Genomic DNA, 23445 nt, shown 5'->3' on the forward strand with positions numbered 1-23445 from the left:
AAACCCAGGATTGATTCTGTTTGTGAAAGAAACTTTCACATTTATTCACCGTGCAGAAGGTGCAGGATGAGCTCTGTGCCAAATATCAGATTCTTTGAGAGCGAGGAACCACTTTGATCAAAGCAGGAGTCACCCCACCACACCACAGCCCTCTGCTGCTTGCAGAGACCACAAAAACCCCTGAAGGCCACCGAGGTTTCACTCCATTCCAGCTCATCTTTATCCCCTCAGATGTGTCCCCACAAACACACTGGATATTCAGCCTCCTTGAGGATGCTGAGCTCAAGGAAAATCCAGGGGCTTGCAGGAGCCACACCACTGAGCCTGGTGGTCACAGGGGAGATGTCCCAGCCTCTGCCCTGGATGATCTGAAGTTGTGGCTGGATTTTGCTGTTTCATGTCAGCTCTCAGTGATGTTTCAGCTGCCTGACAGCAGTTTGCCGTGGAGGATGCAAACCTGGGCTGCTGTGAAAGGCATCTCTGGAATCACAGAATTATTTAGGTGGAAAAATACCTCTGAGTCCAACCACTAACCCAGCACTGCCACTGAACCATGGCCCTGAGCACCACAGCCACACAATTTTTGGACACTTCCAGGGCAGCATGTTCCAGTGCTTGACAACCCTCCCTGTGAAGAAATTTTCACTAATATCCATTCAAAACCTGCCCTGGTGGAACTTGAGGCTATTTCCTCTTGTCCTGCTGTTACTTGAGAGAAAAGACAGATCCCCACCTGGCTCCAGCCTCCTTTCAGGCTGTAGTAGAGAGTAACAAGAACTCTGTTTAAATCTCCAAAAATAACCCAAATCTGTTAAAACTGGAGCTGCCTGAAGCCTGGGATTCCTTTACCTCTCTTTGAACTCCAGGAACACTTTTGCCAGGCTGCTTCCTCCAGACATCATCGAGACATCAATGGCTCTCAGGAAACTGAAGTGCACTTTAATTAGGTCCTAAAACCAAGCAACAGTCAACACTTTAAACACATTCAAAGCAGGTGGGCAAACAGAGCCCAGAGAAATGCACATTCCCTCCTTCATCAGGCAGGGGTTTCCCTCTTTTAGGTGTTTGTAAAGAAAGTTGTTCTAGTGGAAGGCAGCCCTGAGTGGCCTGGAGGACAGGGGTGTAATTCCAGCAGTGAGAAATGCCCCAGGGTGGGGAGGGAGGAGGAGATGGGATGGAAGGAGTGGAGGAGATGAGGTTTTGACCTAGACCCTGTGCAAACCGGAGGAAAGATAAATCCCTTCATCACCCTGTGCCCAAATCAGCTAAAATCCAGAGTCCCAGCCCTGAAACATCCACTAGATAGAATTGTTTTCTTTCCTACAGTTCATATATTCCCCACCTCTAAAACTGAGTGTTAAAGAATGCCTCCCAAAGCAGTTTAAGCTCCACAGCACACGAAAGGCTGCAGCTCTCCAAGTGAATGCACAAATCTAAGAGGAAATCAGAAAACCTCCTCCTAAGCAGGGAGAGGGCTGAGCTGCTGCGAAAAGAACAAAGATTTAAGGCACAATGCCCACAGTGTTACCTCCAAATTGATAAAAATAGCTTCCATGTCTTGGGGAGTCAGTACCAGCCTCAGGGGGTTCATGTAGTTCTGCAAGAGGGAAATGGAAAAGGGATTGAGGCACTGCAGAGCAGGGAACGAGGTGGTGCAAGGGATTTATAATTTCTGCCTCACCAGCTGAGTTCACCTGGGCAGGTTTTCATGAGTTTAAGCACTTGCAAAGGCAGAGGATGAAACTGGGAGGCAGGAATTCCAGGAGTGCACCATCCCTGAGCTCCCACAGCGCTTCCAGGGGTGGGAAGGTGCCAGACCCCCACCCATGGGTGCCCACAGCCCCTTCCCCTGCTAAAGCTGCAGCAGTGGGGTGAAATGCACTCTGCAGTCCTTGGCTGCACTGAAGCATCTTCCCAGCCCTTTATCTCCCTGGAATTCTGCCCTTGAGAAGGCAGCAATGATGTGATTACACGGGCAATGCCTTTCTGAACAAATCCATATTTAATAGGAACATCTACGTGACCTGGGACTGCAAAAAACCCCAAACACAACACACCCAAAAGGGGAACTTCCATCCATGACACCACCAGGACCTGCAAAGCCTTTGCAAGCTTTAATTGATATGAAAGCAATAATTTAACCCTTCCTTTCCCCCGAACCAGAGGGCTGTGGCTGTTTCCAAGGAACAAGGGTTCCTTGGAAACATAAATGACAAATATATTGGGACATTTTCCTGGAAAATGGGAAGTGTTCTTCCATTTTTCCAGTTTTGCTCACAGCTTCTTCGGGGGAACTTTCAGCAGACAGAGGGAAAGAATGGCAAAAGGGGAGGAAACAAAAGCATCAGGGTGATTAGAAATGGCAGCTTGATTTTCATTCTTGTTCTTCCTTCCTGCTGCTTTCCTGAGAGCAGGAACCACCTCCAGGCTCCATCCATTGCTGAGGTGTTATCCTTTTATTTGTTTTTGAAAGAAAGGAGCCACAATAATTCATCAAAACCAATTAAAACCCCCACAAATTTAGGCAGCACAACGTTCCTTTTAATCCAATTAGCTTCAATGGCAAGTCAGCACAGCTTCAGCACTCGGAATAAAGGAATTATTCCGTGGCAATCAGAGTGATAAGAGATATCTGCAAACACAGCTCTTATCAGCAAACCCGGCCTGGCTGAGCCAGGAGTGGGAGATTCTCACCCCAGGAGAGGGGGGACACAGCAGGAGGCTTTTCAGCCTGCTTCTAATCTGCAGCAATCACCAAAAAAAAAAATGCTGCTTTTGGCTCCTGCACGTTGCTGCTTGTCAGGGTTTTGTGGATCCCCCTCCTCTCCCATTTTCCTCCATCCTGCCCCTCACATCTCCCAGCTTTGGGAGCAAGAACCAACCCAGCCCAACTCACGTGGGATCCAGGGCTGCTGGGGAAAGCAGGGCTCAGTTCTCACCTTTTCTATATCTTCAAGGGTTTTGTAGTATTTGGCCTCAGTTTCTTGGATTTCTAGCAAACAGCAATTTCTTTTGTCATCTTCTGTCATTCCCATTTTCTAGGGAAAGGAAAAATAAGGCATGGTCAGATGGTCCTAAGGGTGGTCCAGTTACAGCAACCAAGCACAAGTTTGGAAAGTCAGGAGAGAACCGCTACTGGTTTATGCTAAAGGGAACCATTTTTATCCAAAAAATATAAGGAGGAACCCTGGCTGTGTTATTAAATATGTTTCAACATGGAAAAAAATGCATTTTTTGCATTTATTACAGCCACACCACCACAGACTATCAGCTAAAGAAGAATAATAAGAGATAAAGGCTGATTTTTTCCCCCTTTTTAAACTGTTTTTCTATTGCTTAAGATGAAACTCACAACAGATACTAAGTGGGTCACAAATAATACATCAGACTCATACAAATCCCTGGCCAGGGTTGCCAGTTCTCCTGATTTTAGGTCAAATCTCATAAAATGTGCTTTTCCCAAAGCCCCAGCTCGTGGAGTCACTTCTGCTCTGTAAAGCTGGGACCACGTGTTGGGAGCTGCTGCACTTGGCAGGGCAGAATCTGAATTTGGGAGGGAATTCAGTGATGGGGTTTTATGGATCATGCACAGGAACAGAGCCCCTCTGTCCACCCCCTCAGAACTCACAGCTGGGACCTTTCAGCTGGATGAAACCCCAGATTTTAATCAATTCATCTTACCTGCATGTATCTAATCTGAAGCATGCAGAAATACAAGAAGCCATTAGCATCACACACTTGCTGTTGCAACAAATGTTACCCTAAAAGTTCAATTTTTTGGGCAGATATATTAAAAATAGGTTCTTTTCCTCAGGGAAGTGAAAGGGAGTCACAGCTCTCAACTCCAACACTGCTCAGCAGAAAACACAAAATAATGTGGAGGGGACAGTGACAAATTGCCAGTTCCACTGACCTTAATCCTCTATTACCTGGCTGCTGGAGTTTTCCCCCATTTTTCCCTTTTAGGCAAGATATTCCTACCAAAACCTTCCCCTGGGGCAGTTCTTGGGCCAAGAGGCTTCTGCAACTGGTGGCAAAAACCACTGGAGAGCAACGAGCTGTGCTGCCTTCAGAACCAAGCACTTTGGCAGGATCAGGGGGAATATTTTGGGCCCAATTCCCTGATCCAGGGGGGTTTTGGTGTGCAGGGAGCTCCTCCAGCTGCAGCCAAGGTGTGAAGGGATGGAATGAGGGGTTTATGATCTTTGAGGAACCAGGGCACAGGCATCCATGGATGCAGCCCTGCATTCCCAGGCTCCAGCTCCTCATGCTGCTCCAGGGGTTGAATTGATCACTGAGCTTGTCCATTGATCCTGCTTTGTTCCAGGGAGGGGGGAACTAGGGGAGAGTAATTAGTGGATGAACAAAGCCTGGGGGAAGCAGATATTGGACTGGGGGGGGAGGAAATTTGGAAGGTCACGCTCTGGGACATAGGTAGGGAGGTGGCTGTGGGCACTTTGGGGAGGTGCAAGGGCCACCAACACCTCCTGGGCTCATCCATGGATTGTGATATTTGCTCCAGAGCCCTTGGAGATATCACAAGTCCCTCCATGATGCTGTCCATGCCTCACACTCAGGCTTCTCCAGCAGCAAAAGCTTGTTAGAGGTGATAAATGGGACAGCTACTTGTCCCTAATGCCACACTGGTCCCTGCTACCTCAGAAAGCTCCACTGTAAACATCTTCCTGCTCCAGGTAGGAGCAGCAGGCACAGACAGCTGCTGGATCCCTGACACACAGATCTGTCACCCTGAACTAAAAATACCAGTGGCACCTCTGGCTGACGGAGCAGGCGGAGCCTCCCCAGAAAGGCTGGAGTGACACAGCCTCAGCAGCAGCAAAATCCTATTTTTAGCTTATCTTTTAGGGCTTATTAGGTCTCCCTTTCCCTTCCTCCTCCCCAGCTCCTGCAGATGACAGGCTGGGCAGGGAAACTCCTCGGAGAACCTCTGTGGGCTGGTGCCATCCCAGTTTGGAGGAGCGACTCAGAGCGATTCCCTTCCCTGCAGCATCACCTGCCAGTGGCACGGAGTCCTTTCCTTCCTGGAACCCCCTCCCTCCCCCTGCCAGCGAGGTGTGGCTGTGAAAACACAGCTGGGTTGTTACCATGGGCTGCTGAACCTCCACTCTGATGATATCCTCGTAGATATCATCGCCCTCATCCTCGCAGGGGACGCAGTCGTAGATGTCCTCGCCCAGATCGTGTTCGCTGCAACGAGAAGGAGAAGGAGTCAGGGATAACACCCAGGGGATGCTCACTGGCACTTCATCAGGCACCGAGGAGGGAGGAGAATCCCAGGAAGAGACGAGAATTCAGCCCCTGCTCTCTGTTTTTCCCGGATCAGTGCCCGCTGCACATTTCTTTCCGCTGGCTGGAGGCTGGAAAAGGCGGAACGCTGCTCGACACGAGCGGGGATCACAGCCAAAATTTAAACACTGACCTGTGCCAGGCTCTGTGCCCTGTGCCAGGCATGCCCAAGATGCCCACAGCACCACGGGCTGCCAGCTCTGCCCCTGCAGAGCTTTTGCTGAGCACTAATGGGCCCAGCTGAGATGGCTCTGCCAGCACCCAGAGGGGCCATCTGAGCCACCAGAGCCACCAGCTCCAGCTCCACCTGCTCCAAAGGTGCCCACAACCTCCCTTCAGCTCCTCTTCAGGACCAGGAGCAGCTCTTGCCTCAGTGACTTTATATCATGCTCAGACAATTCACTTTAAGGGCTGGATTTTGGTCTGCTTAAGGCTCTGCGTTCGCTCTTGATCTGATTTTGCTTTTCCTCACTGAAAAGTTTCCTTTGTGCCAAAAAGCCATCCCCATCCCCCAGCCAGGGCTGCAAACTGCTGTAGGAGCCCAGATCCACTCCAAGCAGGAGCAGATATTAAACAGTCATCCAATGTCTCTGAGCAGTAGGAGAAGCACCCCAGCCCTGATGAGCCAACCCTGGGCTGTGCAGGACACACAGCAACGCCTGGACCAGCCCTGGGCATTCCATCCAGGTTTAAACGCTCTGCAGCCCATTTCTGAGTGATGCCCCAACTCCTACAAAGCCCAATCCCTGCCCTGAGGGGTGATTCTTAATCAAGCACTTCCCAGAGGAGCAGGAGGCTCTCCTGACCACCACAAGGCAGTCTCATCAGACACTCAGCTCGGTGGGCAGAGGCCAATAACAGCACTTACAGCAGGGAGAAATTAAGCAGCAAAACGTCACATTTTGAGGACCAGCCCCACCACTTTGGAGCTGCCCCTGCATTCCCAGGCTTCAAAGGCATCCCAGAGCTGCAGAGCCCAGTTTGTGCTAAAGGTGATGGTGTTCAGTAATTAATTATCATCTGAGCCTCCACACCCTCCCAGGGGCTCCTCAACCTTGGAATACTTTTGAAAAATTCAGCCCATATTAAATACCAATTAACAATAATAATTCCAGTGCTTAGATCTACAGGTGCTGGCAGCTAACAGCCCCCACTGAAGTCAATCCCACAGGATCAGGACAGTGTGAAATGCTGGAATATCAAACAGCGTTCGCATATTTTACGAGCTGTGTCTTTCAACAGGGGTATTAATTACACACAAATAAATTTAGGTGTAAAGCTGTGCTCCAAGTGTGACACTCAACATCTCTCTATTACATATCACTGAGCAGCAGAGCACATCTGCCTGCAAAACCAGGCTGCTTAAATACGGCCCTTTCTATTTATACAAACAGATTTATTCAATAAAAGTTTGGGGATTTTAAATAAATGCACTGGCATGATGTATCCATCCCATTCTTCCCGGGTGATGCATTGCAGCTGCTGCAATAATGCCCACTAATAGCTGGTGATCCATCTTCCCCCTCCCAGGCGTCGCCGTTATTATCTGCACCAATATTTATATTCTCAGCTCTGCTCCTCTTCCACAGCCAGTCACTCCCAGCTCCTGATGAATCTCCCTGCCCACACCTCTCAGCTTGCTGGCTGTCTCTCCATACATCATTTCCATGGCTGGAGGGTTTTTGGGAATGTGTGGTTGGGTTAATGGCATGGGCATGAGCTCAGCTGGGTGAGGAACTGATGCCTTGGGAAGGCTGAGCTAGAACACAGGCTGGACAGAGTTAAAGAATAAAACAGGGATATATTAAAGGCCTCAATGGATTCAGCTTGGGCAGCACAAGAGCCCAGCCAGGGCTACGCCCAAGATGAACCAAAATGGTCACAAAATGCTCAACTGGTCATGGGGTCTCTCACTTTTATCAGTTCTGCTCCATTTGCAGATTGCAGTTCATTGTCCAATTCCAGCTTCAGCCCATGCAGTCCCATCCTGCTTGTTTTTCTCTCTCCAGCCCATGTTGTTTGTGCTCTCGGGGCTGAGATTTGGATCATTTGTCCTTGGTCCCCAGCTGGAGCAGGAATTGTTTTGCCTCCCTGCTCTGTGCAGAGAGCTCACCATCCCCTAATATGAAGCTCAGAATTACACACCAAAGCAGCACAGAATCTGAAAAATATAAAAGCTGCTGTTCCTAGCCTGGACAAACTCTCCTCCATCCCCAAGAAGCCACGAGCTCTGGAGCATGGTGGGCACACACTGGGAGAAACCCAGGTGACAGCATGTGGTGCTGAAGGGGCTTTCACAGAATCATCAGGGATTGGAAGAACCCTTCAAGAACATCTGGTTCAACCTGAACCCAGCACTACCACCCCTCAGCCACCTCCCCAGGTGCCAGAGGGGTTTTGCTCAGTCATGGGCTGAGACTGGAGAAGGGTGGATGCCCCAAAGCCTTTCCCACCAGGAAAGAAACGCTTCCCAAGGGACAATTCATCAGATTTGCCCACAGAAGTGCCAACAGCCCTTGGACACAAACCACCCCACCATGTGGGGCCACATCCTGACAGCACCTCACAGCTCCATTCCTCTAATGAAGGGGATGAGCCTTGCTGCTCCAGCCCTTCCTGGTGCTCCACAGCAGGACAAGCTCTTCTCTACTCCTATTTTTGGTTTTGGGGAAAAAATATGAACTATTCCTACATCCTGGGGACACCTAGAAAGACACCTCCACTCCAGAGCTCTAGGGAGTGCAGCAGAGTTCCTCAAACCCAACAGCCGTGGCAGTATCACAACATCACCATGGTCCAGCAGTCTGTTATTTATTAAAACACATTCTCAGTGCATCTCTGAGAAACACCAGAGGCTGCCAGTTTTTATGGAGAGCAGCAAAGCACGAGGATCAGCCTCTCCTGGAGCAGCCCAGGAGCAGCCAAGCTCCTGCAAGGCTCGTATGGATGTTGACATCTCTGCTTTGCACATATTGATCCTCACCTGTGCCTCTCAGAGTTGAAAATACACACCCTCCCTGTCCTTAAAACAGGGATTGGGATGATTTTAGCCAGTGGAAAGCTCAGGACACACTGAATTCAGGCAATAAATTCAGCATCCCAGGCGTGTCACGGGCAGACGGAACAACTTGAGCAAGGAAAGCCAGATCACCTCATTCCTCACAAAGAAAAGCAATTTATTCCTTCAATAAAAGCAGCAGAGTCTGCGAGTTACCCGTGGGTATCAGAGCTTGTGATCTACTGCCTGGATTAGGAGATTCATTGACAGCTCTGGCGTTAGGAAAGGGATTTCAGCCACCCTTCAGAGGGAACGCCAGCGTTTGCAATTACTGTTATTAGGAAGGATCCAACCAGCTTTGGGCTGGCAGCCTCTTGCCGAGCCAGAAAAGCTGATAATGAATAAAGCTTTTCATATCTAAGGCAATTTCAGGCAAAAACAATGCTTTTGGCTGAGCTCTGCCTCACTGGCAGTGCCTGCTGTGCACTAACGCCCACCCGGTCAGGCAGCAGCCGTGCCAGGGAGCAGCTCCCAGAACTGAGGCACTGATGCCAGGAGTGAGGGAAAGGGAAGGACAAATCCATAGAATCACAGAATGTTTGGGGCTGGAAGGGACCACGGGCACAGACAGGCTGTGATGCCCCAATAAATGACATGCAGGGTCCACCACGCTGAAGGAACCCTGCACTCATCGTTGCAGTGACAATGGGGGTAACTGGGGAAGCTCTGAGGGATTTCAGGGCCACTGAAGAGCCTCTCCAGCCACAAAAGCTGCTGTGGGAAGTTGATGAGTTTGTAGCAGACTCAAGAATTCAAGGACAAACCCTCATGACAAACCCACCACACCAAAACTCTGTCCAAACCACGCTGAGGAAAGAGCCAGAAGCACCAGGAACAGCAAAACAAAGAGCAGGAGGGGACAGAAGGAGCTAAAATAAGACAACCAAGTGACAACCCCAAATCTCCAGTCCTGTGACCAGGGTTAAGAGCCAGAAGATCTCAGAGCCACCACAGGTCCAGGCTGGGAGATTTGCAGGGTCTCTGAGGCTGCTGTGAGGCTCCAGTCCATCCCAGTAATCCCCAGTTTCTCATCCTCACTCTGCACTCAAGGCTATAAATACACAGCTCCTCCAACCAACCCCCTCATTCTGTCAGAGAGGACAAGCAGAACCCTAAATTTGCAGCAACATCTGGCAGGTTTAGGTTTCAGGGTGAGGGAGTGCAAGATGTGCAGCTGGAGGACTCGAGATCTTGCAGGGTTTTAATTACTCAGACTGGACTTGGATGGAGACACTCATCTGGAAACAGCAGAAGCTTTTTCCCATCTATTCTGCTCGGGTCTTACATTCCCCACTCCAAGTGGAACATTCTGATCCCAAGAAAAAGCCTCAAACAGCCACAGTGACCAATATGATCCTAGAAATGGCACAAGCAGGACATGTAAAAATCAATAGGAGTGACACACAAGGGACAGACACATTTACAGGCACTCTGGCTCAAGTGCCCTGCACCACAGAGCCATTTATTTGAGGGGCTGTTGTGCCTGGTTTGTCCAACATAAAAATAATGGGAAAAGTGGCAGCTCACTTATCATCTCACCTTGGCTCCTGTGCTCGTTACTTTTTTTAATGCATTTGAGAAATTCTGCTGATCACAGCACTATTTTGGAAGATGTGAGGGGGGCAATGCTGGTGACAGTAGTGAGAGAAGCAGGAGAAACTTCAGCAAGCAGCTGAGTCCAGAAGAGCCATCACTTGAGAAATTGTACCTAGCAGATCTCCTTCCCTCCTTCTTTAGGATGGAAAGGTTGGGAATACACAATTACCCCAATAAATTTGTTGGGGATAAATTCCCAGTGAGCTGCAGCTCCAAACAAGAGCAGGGGATATCAACATCAACAAAGCTCTCCAGGGGTAGGGATTGGTTGGGACCTGCTTTGCCTAAAACACTTACTTGGTCCTTTATGCAACACTACAACTCCTCTCCTCAAATCAAATCATCTTCAGAAGAGAAAACAAAGGTAAAAGTTATGCAAATTGAATGTTTCACATCAAACCATTCACGGAACTTCTTCCTGACTCTGAATTCTTCAAGCAGCCAACAAAGAACCCAAAATCTGCCCCGTGTCATCTACCTAATCGTGTCACTGCAGAGGGACAGTGCCATGAAGTGGAGAAGGTTCATCACAGAGAAGACTCTGGGGCTGTAAAGAGGGCCAGGATTAATCACTGCCATAAATTTAATGAGACCAAATAACTGGAGAGAGCTCAAGTGGCAGCGGAGAAAATTTAGGTGAAATGTTAAGTGTAACTCTGAGGTACCAGGATGGTTTGGAGCAGCTGAAAGAGCCATAAAGGGGGATGGAAAAGCAGTTGGCAGGGCAGTAAGGTGGATAATTGCCTCCTGACATAGCTCCCAGCAGCCACAGCCATGTGGGAAGCAGCAGCTCCCCTCCCTAGGGATCTGCAGGAGCATCCTCAGGACAAGGGTCACTGATAATCCCTGATAAGGAGGCACAGCCTCCAGAGGATGAACCCACACACTGCTGCTGCTGCTGCTGCAAAACCCAGCTCATTTCATGGACAAACTCCCCACAAATGGCTGCTCCAGGGTCTGGCATGGGGCAGGATGGAATAAATCAGGCAGCAGAGGCCAATTGTCCCTTTACAGCTCCCCACAGCATCGATCAGGCAGCACTTGCAATGCAAGCAGCCCCTGCCATCTGCCCAGGCTGGCTGCAAGCTGCCATCTGGCCCAGGGCACAGCAAACCGAGGGGCCAGAGGGCTGAAAACAGGGAATTTGAGAACTTCCCAGCTCCCCTGATAGCCTTTTAGCTTCCCTTCCCCTTTCCATCACCAATTGTTGGGGTTTTTTTTTAACTAAATAGCTGTTTCCAGGCAATTATGTGCCTTGATCTGCCTGGCTGGGGAATCTGTCTGGAGCTGGGATTAATCCCTTCACCACCCCAAAGGTGAAAGCACAATGAGGTCACCAAGGCTTAAACATCCTTTAAACACAGCAGAACCCCGTGGCTGGCCCATGATTTCACACAGAGCTTGTTCCTGTGTCCCCTGTCCAGCCCTGGTTTTTGTCCCACAGCTCCTCCCTGCTGGGAGAGCTCTCAGGAGAAAGGTTCCCACTCTTTAGAGCATCATGGGGACAACAGGGACAAAGCCTGGTTCCTTCTGCTCCCCAGATCAGCACCTCCATCACAAACATGTTCATATTCCCAAGGCTCTGCAGCCTTTAAATGGAATTTAGGAATTCAAAACCTCAACCTGGGGACACCAAACTACTCCACCAAACTTACAGTTGAAACAAAGCATTCTGGCACTCTCCAAAAAAAACCTCATTGTCCAGCCCCCAAAATATCTTGTACGAACCAACTCAGAGTTTCTCCTGAGCATTTTTCCCAAAGAGAGCTCCCTTTGGGGGATTCCTCTCTCCCAGGGTGAGTTGGTGGCACAGAGCCCACCAGGGCTGTCCTTCCTCATCCACCCTTGTCCCTCTGAGGCCTGTGGGGACAGCAGAGCAGCACCTTGAGGTGACAAATCCTTGCTGGTTTTAGAGGCAGGGCTGGAGCAGCTCCCTCCCCACATTGGGTCATTTCCCTGCCTGCTGTGGAAATCACTTCCTCGCCTCCAAAAAAAAGCGTTTTGGCTGCAGCCACATCTTCCCAAGGCTGCTGGATCATCAGCAGCATTAAAGGCAGAGATGCTGGATGGACTGAATCACTCCCAGCAGTGAATGCTGCCCTTGTTGAGCTGTTTGGAGAGGGCAGGAGCTGAGAAAAAGGAGGTTTCTCATCAGTGCCACAGGCTGTGGGGCCTGGGCACACACTGGGACTGGCACATTCCCAACCAGAGGAATTGCTCCAGGGGAGAAAGGACACTCTGCTGCAGGCAGCAGGAGCAGCAGAACTCAGACTGAGGGGTTCTCCAGGGAGTTTTGGGGGTTTTTCCAGTTATGGGTGAATTCTGACACTGTTTTGTAGGCCGTGTTCCTGTGCAGTGGCAGGGCAGGCCTGGATGAAGGAATTTGTGCAATCCCTGCTGATTTCAACATGCCTGTCCCCCATGAGTCCGACATAAGATATTAAAAAGAGGATTTTGCAGAGAATGGCAAAACAGGGAAAGTTAAATTTGGAGATCTGGGACGGAACAGGGAAATCAGTTGAAATAAACCTCCAAGTTATCTGATGGGCACCACAGCCCCTCTGACCAAGAGACAAAGAACAATTTGGGAAGCTTCCACCTGGACACCTTGTCACCAGGGGGCAAGGGAACCAGTCTGGGAACCCACTTCCAGCACCAAATAAGCAATAAAGCTGGGAACCCATTTCCAGCACCAAATAACCAAGGGCAGCACCCCAAACCTGCTCTTTCTAAGCCAGCACTGCCATCCCCATCAGCATTCGTGTGAGAGTCCCCACACAAATCTCTCTACAATTAAAAGCATCTCTGTGTGTGAGAAACAGGAATTTTAAACCCAAATATTAAAGGGATTTTGAGAACTTTTGGAGAGGGGGCACAAAAAATGCTATTCTTGAAAGGATCCCTTTCTTGGTTAAAATTTTATTAAACTGCAGCTGCTGGGAGCCAACAGCAAGCAGGGAATTCCAGGGCACTCCATTCCCTCTGCTGGTAATTTATGATTTACTTTTGTAATAACTGAAGCCATAAGGAACTCATTGGATTAAGGAGTCTTATTATTTATGTTGTGGAACAATAATATTTAACTGCATAAAGCCACATATCCACCCATGCACTCCATCCCTCCATATGACTGCACTTCATAAGCAAAACCCTGGCTTGATGGGAATGCTGCCATTGAATTCCAATAGTGCCTGCACTTCCCCGTGTGTGCTGCAGTTCAAGGTTGATTTTAAAAGCCTGTTACATCATCACCACAGGCAGAAAAACCAGATAAACACAGACAGAGACATCACCCCACGTCCCAGCAAGGACAAGCAGGACGGGTGTCATGGTAGGATGTCATGCCACAGCCCTGGAAGTGTCCAAGGCCAGCCTGGATGGGGCTTGGAGCCACTTGGAATAGTGAGAAGTGTCCCTGCCCCTTGCAAAGGGGTGGAATGAAATGGTCTTCAAGGTCCTTTTCAACCCAAACTATTCTCTAATTAACCCAGGCCAGCTGGTGGGGTCCAAAATCACACACGGGGGTGCAGCTCTCCATGTGCCAGCACCCAAAAAATGCCATGGGGGGAGATGAGTACCTCACCCCCAGAGCTGGCTTGGATCACCTCAGAGGATGAATTAAGTGCCAGGGTTTTGGGATTTAGGAGGAGTTGGGGACCCCCTGGGCTTGGCCCCTTTCACCCCCCACCATGCCACTCATCAACTCTGACTGATTAAAAGTGACACCTCCCAGGGCTCTGCACCAGAAAAAGATGGACTTTTGTCAGAGCACAAAAATCCCCTGGCCAAAGGATCAAAGCAGCCGTCCTGGCTCTCCCAACCCTGCTGTCAAACTTTATCTGCCTTTTTTTTGGTAGAAACCCACGGCAACTTTTCCCTCAGCCCTCCCAGGAGAAGGTGAGGCCACTCACTCTGCCAGCTCCTCCAAGCTCCGGTACACGTCATCGTCATTCTCCGTGGTCTCCTCCGAAGGGAAGGGCCTGGCAAGGGAAGGAATGACAGGGTTATATTTTATATTGGTGCCTCACCCCTCAGAGCAGAGCTCCTGAACTCAGCCCAGCCCTGAGCATCCTGCTGAGCAGCACAAAACATTCGCTGCAAAGCCATTTTTGTCCCAGGGTGACACCAGCTCTGCTGCTTCCCGAGGGCACAGCTGGCAGGGCAGGGCAGGAATGCAGGTGGGGAGGCTGGCTGGGCACACAGGGCAGCACTTGGGCACCAAAATGAGCAGCTGCATGGTCAGACAGCACAGCACCTCAGAGCCCCCACGGCTGAGCCCTTCCTGCTGAGCTGGTGCTGCACAAAAAGCTCAGGAATCTTAATAATTCCAGCCTGGTGTTGGATTTGTTGGGATGGAGAAACACCTTCTCCTCCAGCCTTTCCACCTGTGAGCTCCTTCCCTGCTCGGCCAGGCTCTGTACTGCTTCCCTGGAAGCACCTTCCAGCAATCCCAGTGGAATCACTGAGTCCTCATGAACCCCAGGCCTCCTCATCTTAACAACTTTGTGACAGCTGAAAAAAGTTAAAACTCCTGGAGATGAGGGAAAGGACACCAAAAGGGCAGAAAGAAAGGAGGGGAGAAAGCAGATTAAAGGAGTGAGGGAGGGAGTGGGGGGGAATACAAGAATTCCTTGGCTCATTCTGAAGCAATAACCAAATAACGTATGAGGGAGATGAAAAATACTGTTTTAATTAAAGCCCACGTATTATTGCTGGCACAGGGCCAGGCTGGGCTGTGGCTGCTGGGGCTGGAGCATCCCCATGGGCACAGCCAGCCTTGCACAGGGACAGCACAGGGACACAGAGGGGTGGCAGCTCTGCCCATCCCTGCTGGGCATCCTGGAGAAGGCAGTGAGCCACGGGCATGGGACACGGTGGAGGAGCAAAGCTGGCCACATCTGAACCTCTAACTGCCCTCAAGAGCAATGTCCTCCTCTTCCCTCCCTGCCCATGATAGATTGCCTCTCCTGAAAGATTTAATCCATGGCCTGGTTAGCCCCCGAATTTGCTATTTTTGGATCCTTTCACTGGCATTAATTTGCCTTCTCTCCCCCGCTACACCTCAGCCTTCCTTAGGCTCTTAGTCCCACAGCTCCCATGCTTCCAGAAAAGTCCTTCTGTCCCACTGCTGAGGTTTAATGCTGCTTCAATCCCAAAATTTCAGCCTTTGGTTGTTCTCAGTACATCATTTTAGAGGAGCAGCTCCAGACCAAGCAGTTTGAAACAGTGCTGAGCCCAGGAGGGGACAGAGCTGTGCTGAGCCCAGCCATGGAGCAATCCCAGCCATCCCAGCTGCCCTGCCCTGCCATAGGGAGCCCCCAAGGTGTGTCCACCTGCAAGGTGGCAACACAGGAGGGAGCCAGGCAAGAGCTGCAAAGCTCTGGCAAGAAGGCAGAACTCAGAGGTGATTTCTGCTTAAACATCACTTGTCACAACAGCAAAAAAAAATCCACCACAAGGCACGACCTCCTTTCTTTTACATGCATATTCTGCTCTTAATCTCTGAGTGTTTCCTGCCCCAGTGCTTGCCATGCTGGAGAGAAAGGAGTAAAAGAGCCATAAAGAATATTAAAATCACATGGACACATCCCCAGCCATAAATCTGGGCTTGAGGTGTAATTGGCTCCTGTGATACAACCCCCCATGGAAGACAAGGAAGCAGAAAAGGGAGAAAAATGTTTTCTAATCAGAGTTTCATGGGGATGCAGCTCCCCTGGCCCTCCCAGCTTCACCTTGACTGCTGGTGAAGGCCCAGAGTGAAAGTCAGGGCAGGGGAGGAATTAATAACCTGTGTCCCTGCAGTGGTAGCTAATGGCTAAATAAGGACTCATAGAATGCAATTAGAGGGAGAAGTCACACCAGGGTGAGGATTACTAAATGGACCATCCAAACTCTGGAGCTGAAGGGCAGCTTTTGGGACAAAGCCTTGGCTTTTTCCTCTCTTCATCCCTTGCTCTTCCCCAGGAGTTCTAAGTGCAACAACACAATTTAATTTAGCTCTACCAACATCCACTATTTGAAATATCTCCCTACTTTTGACTTAAGCTCCCTTATACATCCATTTAGGTTCTTTTTTTCTCACTGAACACACCTGAGCTGGCTGCAAAACCAGATTAGATGTGGTGGGGACAGAGCGGGTGAGAGGAACTCTGCTCTCACTCCCACCCCACCAGATCCCCACCAAGGCAACACAAAGAAAAGCCAGCTGGGAGATCTTTTAAGGCACTATTTCTCACCAGCACAGGGTTTTCACTGAGAACCTTCCCACAGATCCTGCCCTGGGCCCCAGCCATGCAGGAGCAGCATCTCCATCCAGGCAGGTGAAGGTGCTGCACCTTCCCCAGCCACGAGCTCCCCAGCAGCAAACACCTGGTTTGGGACCAATCCCTGGGTCGTCTTTTTTGGTAAAATGAGTAAAAATGTTGTCAGTCAAAAGATATAAAAGCTCTGGATTCCCTGGGAAATTGCCAAAGTCCTCCAGGCACATTGCAACTTCTTACGTAGGAGCACAGCAGAGCTGGGAATGCCCAACAGCACTGAGTACTTTGAGTCCACTGAAACCCAACAGGTCTGCAGAGACCCCAGTTTATTAAAATTCATTTGAAAACGTCTCTTATTTCATATCTTTAGCTAAGCACTAGCTTTATTTCCTCCACCACCATGCAAAACCACCTGCTGAGCCATTCATCCGGGGCTGCTGTGGGCCCCACCCCGCTCAGATGAAAAGCAAAAGCCCCCAGTGCCATCAAACAGAGCTGGAACAGGCTCTTAAGAGATAATGCAGCTCCCAAAGTAGACTCCTGCACAGACAAACCCCACAGCAGTGCACAGCATCACTCCCAGAGATCAAAGGAGGGAAGGGAAGTGGGATTGATCTGATGGGTTTGTTTAGGGCTGAAAAGGGAAGACAAGACCAAGCAATTTGTTCTGGAGTTTGGAGTGAGCTGCTCCTCTGGAGGGCAGGACTTACAGCACGTGTTGGTGCAAAGCACCCCCTTGACCTTACAAAACATTTTGGCCATTTCTGGATCTCACAGAGCTCCCTGCAAACAGGACACAGGCAGAGCCAGCCACAGCACATCACATCACCCACGAGGACAATCTATTAATATTTCACGAGGCACCTCATGCAAGAAAAACCCTCCCTTGCTCTCAGGTTGCACCATGATCCCTCCCACACCACATCCTCACCCTCCACCCCTGCACAGGGAACCTCTCAGCACTGCCTGGCTGCTCTTCCCTCTGAATTATTCAACATGAAGAGCCAGGTAGGCTGCAATTCTAACAGCGATAAACAGGGGGGTTTATTTATTTATTTATGAGCGTATTTCAGCATCTGGGCTGCCTTGTCCTAGCTGGAAGAGGTGAAGCCAGCTCTGCAGGGAGCAGAGGGTCAGGGATGAGGCAGCTTCAGTCTGATCATTTTGTACAGCAGCACCTTGGCCTCAGATCCGAGTGGGACAGAGCAAGGAGCGCCCAGCGTGGTTTATTCACCATTTTTCCACTCTCCACTCTGATTTCTTGGGGTCAAACAGCAGCCCTGGGAACAGCAAGCCTGGTGAGAAGCACAGAGGGAGGAATGTCCCACTCAGGGCTCTCCATCCCAAGGAGCTGCTCCCACCTGGGGCTGCTCTCAGTGGAGATGGCTTGTCAGGCAGAACTGCAAGGAAGTTTTCCTGACTTGTGCAAACCCCCTGAGGAGTGTAAAGGAGGTGATTTTCTCCCTTTCTGGAGGGGGATTCCACCCTCCCAGCACCAGCAGGATAATCTTCCCCCTGTTTTCCTAAGTCCAGGGATAACACTTGAGTGTTTTAAAGAGCAGGTGGAGTGTGTGACACCCGGGAAACCTGAGCTGCTCCCATCTGCTGTCCCTTCTGCGAGGCATTTCTTCACTAATGGGGAGGACCAGAGCCTCAAGCTGCTGCAGAAGAGCTCCTGCAGCCCTGCAGGGATGGCCAGGGCTGTGCTGAATCCTCCTGGCAGAAAAATATTCCCATGGTGTGGAGTCTACAGGCTGAAACTGCACCCTGCAGGACTTCCAGCTCCCCTGGCTGGGGGTACAGAGCCCCTGACACCCCTGTTTTGAAGGAAGCATCATGGCAATGCACAGAAACCCCACAGGACACTGATTTCACCAACATTTTAGGCTTCAGGCTGTGTTTCCATGGGAGTTTGGGACTGGGGTTCTCAGCCCCACAGCTCCCATGCTTCCAGAAAAGTCCTTCTGTCCCACTGCTGAGGTTTAATGCTGCTTCAACCCCAGAATTTCACACTTTGGTTGTTCTCGGTACATGATTTTGGTAGCTCCAACCTTCCCCTTTTCTATTTTCCTCCTCTTTTTCTCCAGGAGGACGAGGCACTGGGGATCACCCCATTTTTGTGGCTGTGCCCCCTGTCAGTTCTGGAACCCTGGGCCTGTCACCCCGAGCACTCCTGGAGCTGCCCCAACAAAATCATTTTTTCCAAGACTTTTACACACCACTGAAAATGCTTCCCTCGTTGGTTTCGTGCAATTAGGCAGATTAAAGCAGCATTAATTTACCAAGAGGTGCCTGTGAGCTGACCAGGCACCAGCAAAGAGGTGACCTGGAGCTGCTCTCCAAGATTTGGTTCCCATCTGTGAAACAGGAGCAGCACCAGGCAATGATTTTGGTCAAGTGCTGCGAGGTAAAACCACCCCATTAATGCCCCCAAAATCCATTTATATAAAGCAGAATAGAATAAATTCTCCTTGTGCAGAACAAGACCCATCAGAGCATACCAAAAGCTGCTGAATTTAATTAAAATCACACTTTTCTGTTACATTACTCATCTCTGGAAAGAAGCACCTCACGGGGCGCCAAATTTTAGACACATCCTCTGAAAAATTACAGTTTGCTTTTATTTGTGGTCTGGAAAGTGCGGAAATTCTTGCAAGATTAATTCTGATGGAAATTCAGCAGAGCAAGAGCGAGTTACATCACCAGCTAACACAAAGATGATGATGATGATGATGATGATGAGGATTTTGCAGGAGAGCACTCGGTGCAGTGTCAGCACCCAAGGGTGAGCTGCAGGCCCTGCTTTATGCTCAGCTCCAATCTGAACTGAGCATTTCTGGAGATGAGAAGACAAGAAAATAACAGCTCGTAGAATTTTATGTTTCAACACGTTTTATCGCATTTTTAAAAACCCCTCATGTACCAATGCCTCACTCAAGCAAGAGAGATGATTTTCTCCTCACTTCAGCTCCACACTGATGAGAACAGATGGATAAAATCAAAAGGGGAATCCAGAAATGTCTTTCTTGAAAAGAAAGGAATAAAAAAGAGCCAAGCCCTGTGGGGTAACAGCACAACCAACCACTAGGGAATGATTGCCCCAGAAATGACCTGGGATGCTTCCCACCCAACAACATCCACTGCCTCACGCTGGAAAACACCTGATGAACACACAAATCCTGCAATCCCCATTTTTTTAACTTGCAGCAAAGCAGCACAAGGAGATCTTCAGCACTCTTGAGTTTTTCTGCTGTACCTGAGCAGCTGCCATCCTGTGAAACGTGTGCCAATAAAAATAAATAATTACCAAAATGGACCTTTCTGTTTGATTCCAGCACATCCCAGCCAAGAGGGGCCCAAGTGTGCAGCACAAACCAGCTCCAAACAGCCCATCTTGAGGGCCACCAGGAATCCCTTCCCCAGGGAGGTGCAGAGAGACCTGGGCTGTCCCAGAGCATCCAAGTGTCCCTCTCCAGGCACTCCTGTCCCTATCCCCCAGTGCTGGGAGCCTCCCAGGTCCCCTGTTTCAGAGCAGCTGAGCCTGGAACCACTCTCCATCATTGGAGCATCCTCGGGGATGAGCTGCATTTTGGGAAGACAATCAGAGGTGCTGGAAAGGTCCCACAGGGCAGGCAGTGACACAGGGGGAAGCTGAGGGAAGCACCAGTGACACAGAAGTGACCCCAAACCTGGAGCCCTCCTCCATTCTTGGAGCATCCTTGGGGATGAGCTGCATTTTGGGAAGACAGAGGTGCTGGAAAGGTCCCACAGTGACACAGGGGAGGCTGAGGGAAGCACCAGTGACACAGAAGTGACCCCAAACCTGGAATCGTTCTCCATTCTTGGAGCATCCTTGGGGATGAGCTGCATTTTGGGAAGACAATTGGGAGCCTCCCAGGTCCCCTGTTTCAGAGCAGCTGAGCCTGGAACCACTCTCCATCATTGGAGCATCCTTAGGGATGAGCTGCGTTTTGGGAAGACAACCAGAGGTGCTGGAAAGGTCCCACAGGGCAGGCAGTGACACAGGGGGAAGCTGAGGGAAGCACCAGGGACACAGAGGTGACCCCAAACCTGGAGCCCTCCTCCATTCTTGGAGCATCCTTGGAGCAAGAGCTGCACTTTGGGAAGACAATCAGGTGCTGGAAAGGTCCCACAGTGACACAGGGGTGGCTAGGGAAGCACCAGTGACACAGAGGTGACCCCAAAGCCCAGCAAGCCCCACCTGAGCCCAGCCAGCAGAGCTGAGCTCATCAGAGCTGTGTTCATTAAGCAAAGCTGCTGCAGGGAGGGGACAGAGAAGCTGCCTTTGCTTTGTGAGCAGATGCTTGTGGGGTGACCTCAGCATCCCCCCAGCCTACAAAGCAGCCTTGCAGGAAAACATGTCAGGGATATTTTTTTTTTTTTCAGGCTCTCTGTGAGGATACAAACTTGCCAAAAAAAATCTGCTAAGAATGTTTGGTTTTTTTTTTTTTTTTTCTTTTAGCGGGAGAGGAGCTGCTTCTCAGCCAAGGATTCTGCTTATCAACAAATGGAGGAGCTTTAAGGTGACTCCTAAAGGTTTGGTGGTGTCAGAAGAAACAATCTCCACCTGACCTCCTGCTTGTGGGGTTTGTGCTGAGCTTCTCTGAGTTTGTGCTGGGGACCAGTTCCAAGACTGGTCCCAGTTCCAGGAGAGCTCTGCAAAAACACCAACTGTACCTGTAATTTCCAGACACAGATCCTCCCCCAGCCTTCTCCATCCATTTTACAGCAACACTTAAAGCATGTACAAGGAAAACACAACGGCAGTAAAAGAATAACGGGCAGAGTGCAATTCCAGAGAGCTGCTGGCAGGGAATAAAACAGGCCTTGTAAAACCAACCTTCAGGAGAAGAGGTGCCCTAACAACCTCCTCATCAGGAGACACTTGAGGACTTAATTGTTAGTGCCTTTAATTGCTTGCCATTTTCACACGCAGCTGGATCTGCCTCCCATCCCCAGGGGCAGGGGGAGCAGAGACCAAATCTGATCTGCAGGAAGCCTGAGCACGCTGGGGAATCCTTGCAAAGGCCATAAAAGATTTTCCCCTATCTCCCTTCTCTCCTTCAGGACAGCGAGGGGAAAATCCTGATCAGCTCCAGCTTGTGCCACCACATCTTCTGCAAGAAGTGGGGCTTGCTGCTGGGATTGATGCCTTAAGTTTTTGCTTTTATATTTTTCAGGTTCTGTGTCCTTCCCTCCACAGCCCAGCCAGAGCATTGCCACTGCTCCTGTGAGAGAAAACCTCCTCTGACAGCCAGGACTCACCCTCCTGTCCATCTGCAAGTGGTTTTAATTGTCTTTTATTAACTGTGGTGCCTTCTGAGGACAGTCACCGAGAGGTTCAGTTCATACAGAAAGGATTTTCTCAGATTTAGGGCCTCCAGAAAGGCCTCTGAACATGCAAACCCCTTCCTGCCCTCAGCCGGGCTTTGCTGTGCACACATGAAAAATGCATGCAGGCAGCACGAGCCAATATTCCTGAACCTCCTGCTTTGCTTGCAGAACTCTGCTTCCAGGACAAACACAGATCTCGGGGAGATGAATAAACACATGCCCCCTCCTCTGCTCAGAGCTCCCTTTCAGCCCCCAGAGCACGAGGGGGATGATGGAGCCCAGGATGTGCCACAGGCAGCAGGGAACAGCCCTGGCTGTGGCAGGAAAACCTTATGGGAAAACAGGGGAAAAAAAAGCTTTAAGAAAATAATTATAATCCTGGTTTATTGGAACCTGCAACAAGAAGTCTTGTTGTCCTCCAGAGAGCTGAGTTTGCTCAAGAAAATTTGGAGCGAAAACTCGGGAAGGGAATGAAAATTCTTGCTCCAAAGCCCAGGAGAAGCTTTGCACGACATCCTTGTGCAAAGATCATGCTGCTGCAGAACCCTCCAGGCTGCCTGGGAAGTGCCAGCCAGCGTGGGAATGGGGTAATGGAATTAGGGCTGCAGTGGAAAATCCTAGCTGGATAATAAAGGCTCCTTGTTCAGGGATGGAGCACGGTGGAACTTCTCCCTGGAAGTGCTGACAGTCCTCCAAAGAGATGGAGGGAAGGATGAGAACCAATAACTAATCAATCTCCCCTCCTGAGCAATGAGGATCTGCTCTTTGTCCCTGTGCACAACTCTTTGGGACAACAGGGGGATCAAAATCCCCTCAGCACAGAGTCTGCTTCCTGCAGGATTTTTGGGAGCAGCCCTGGGATGGGGACAGGGCAGGCAGAGAGGATGGTCACAGCAGGGCTGTAGCTACAGCTGCTGCACATTAGGCACATGGCAAATAAAACCCTGCACTCAGGATGGAGTTTTTGCCCTGTTTTTGCTGCTTGTTTCTTGGAAGAAGCACTCTGTCATCTCCTCAGAGCTGCCCTGATAGCTATCTGCAGGACTCTGGGAAACAGGGCTCCTCTGCCAAGGCTCCTGTAGCCAGAAATTATTAAGACAGAAAGAGTGATTTCTTTTTTTTTTTTTTTTCACTGAACAGCACACAAGATTGATTTTTTATTTTTCTCCACGCCATGAAACTTATTCAAGGACAAGGAACAGGCTTTGGGATTTATTTCACTGTTAATTTGCATGATCCTGATTCTCAGACCTTAAAATAGGGATTGGAGCAGAGCCACATTCATGCTGTGGGGCTGAAGACCATACAATCCACCCAGCATCCAAATTTCACTGAATTTACCATGTATTTAAGCACTGTGCCTAAGCCAACAAGATTTTTCCCACTTGCAAGGGAAGCATCTTCACTGGGAGAGGGAAGAGGATGGACCCAACGAGCTGAGGGGCAGTGGTGGCTGATGTGAGCAGTCCCTTCAGGGAACCAGAGCTGCTGCTGGTTCCCACCAGATTAGATTAATTCAGATTCATTCATTTGAGATTAGTTTCTGCCATTGAGGGGTTTGTGATGGTGCAGCAAGAAATCACCTAATTTAAAGGAAAGAAGATGCAGCAATGGACAAAGCCAGGGCTCTTGGCTGCAGGGGACAGTGGGATGGGAGGGAACACTCCCAGGAGGGTATTTTCCTGGAATTACAGAATTCATTTCTAGTCTGTTCTATTTTCCAGCTAAAGGAGTGACAGCATTTTCTGTTCCTGCAGAGCTGGAGGAGAAGCAGGGTTAATACACAAGAAAACAGGGTTAGAAGCAAAGGCTCACTAAGCTCTGCACTGTTCTTGTGTAATTATGGTGCCAAAGGCTTCCAAGATAAAG

General features: G+C 49.8%; 1 protein-coding gene across 1 annotated transcript in view; it reads right to left on the minus strand.

Annotated features, from left to right (window-relative positions):
* Positions 1-23445, minus strand: part of VAV2 (vav guanine nucleotide exchange factor 2) — a 126832-nt gene that overhangs the window by 19687 nt on the left and 83700 nt on the right. Inside the window, exons 4-8 of the mRNA XM_041483864.1 lie at positions 13873-13941; positions 5106-5208; positions 2940-3038; positions 1529-1597; positions 850-950 (exon numbers count right to left, since the gene is read on the minus strand). Of these exons, the coding sequence (XP_041339798.1) occupies positions 850-950; positions 1529-1597; positions 2940-3038; positions 5106-5208; positions 13873-13941 (441 nt within the window). The remainder of the gene's footprint in view (positions 1-849; positions 951-1528; positions 1598-2939; positions 3039-5105; positions 5209-13872; positions 13942-23445) is intronic.

This window comes from Pyrgilauda ruficollis, unplaced genomic scaffold (genome assembly GCF_017590135.1).
Source record: "Pyrgilauda ruficollis isolate IOZ18807 unplaced genomic scaffold, ASM1759013v1 scaffold62, whole genome shotgun sequence".
In the NCBI taxonomy this organism is placed as follows: Eukaryota; Metazoa; Chordata; class Aves; order Passeriformes; family Passeridae; genus Pyrgilauda; species Pyrgilauda ruficollis.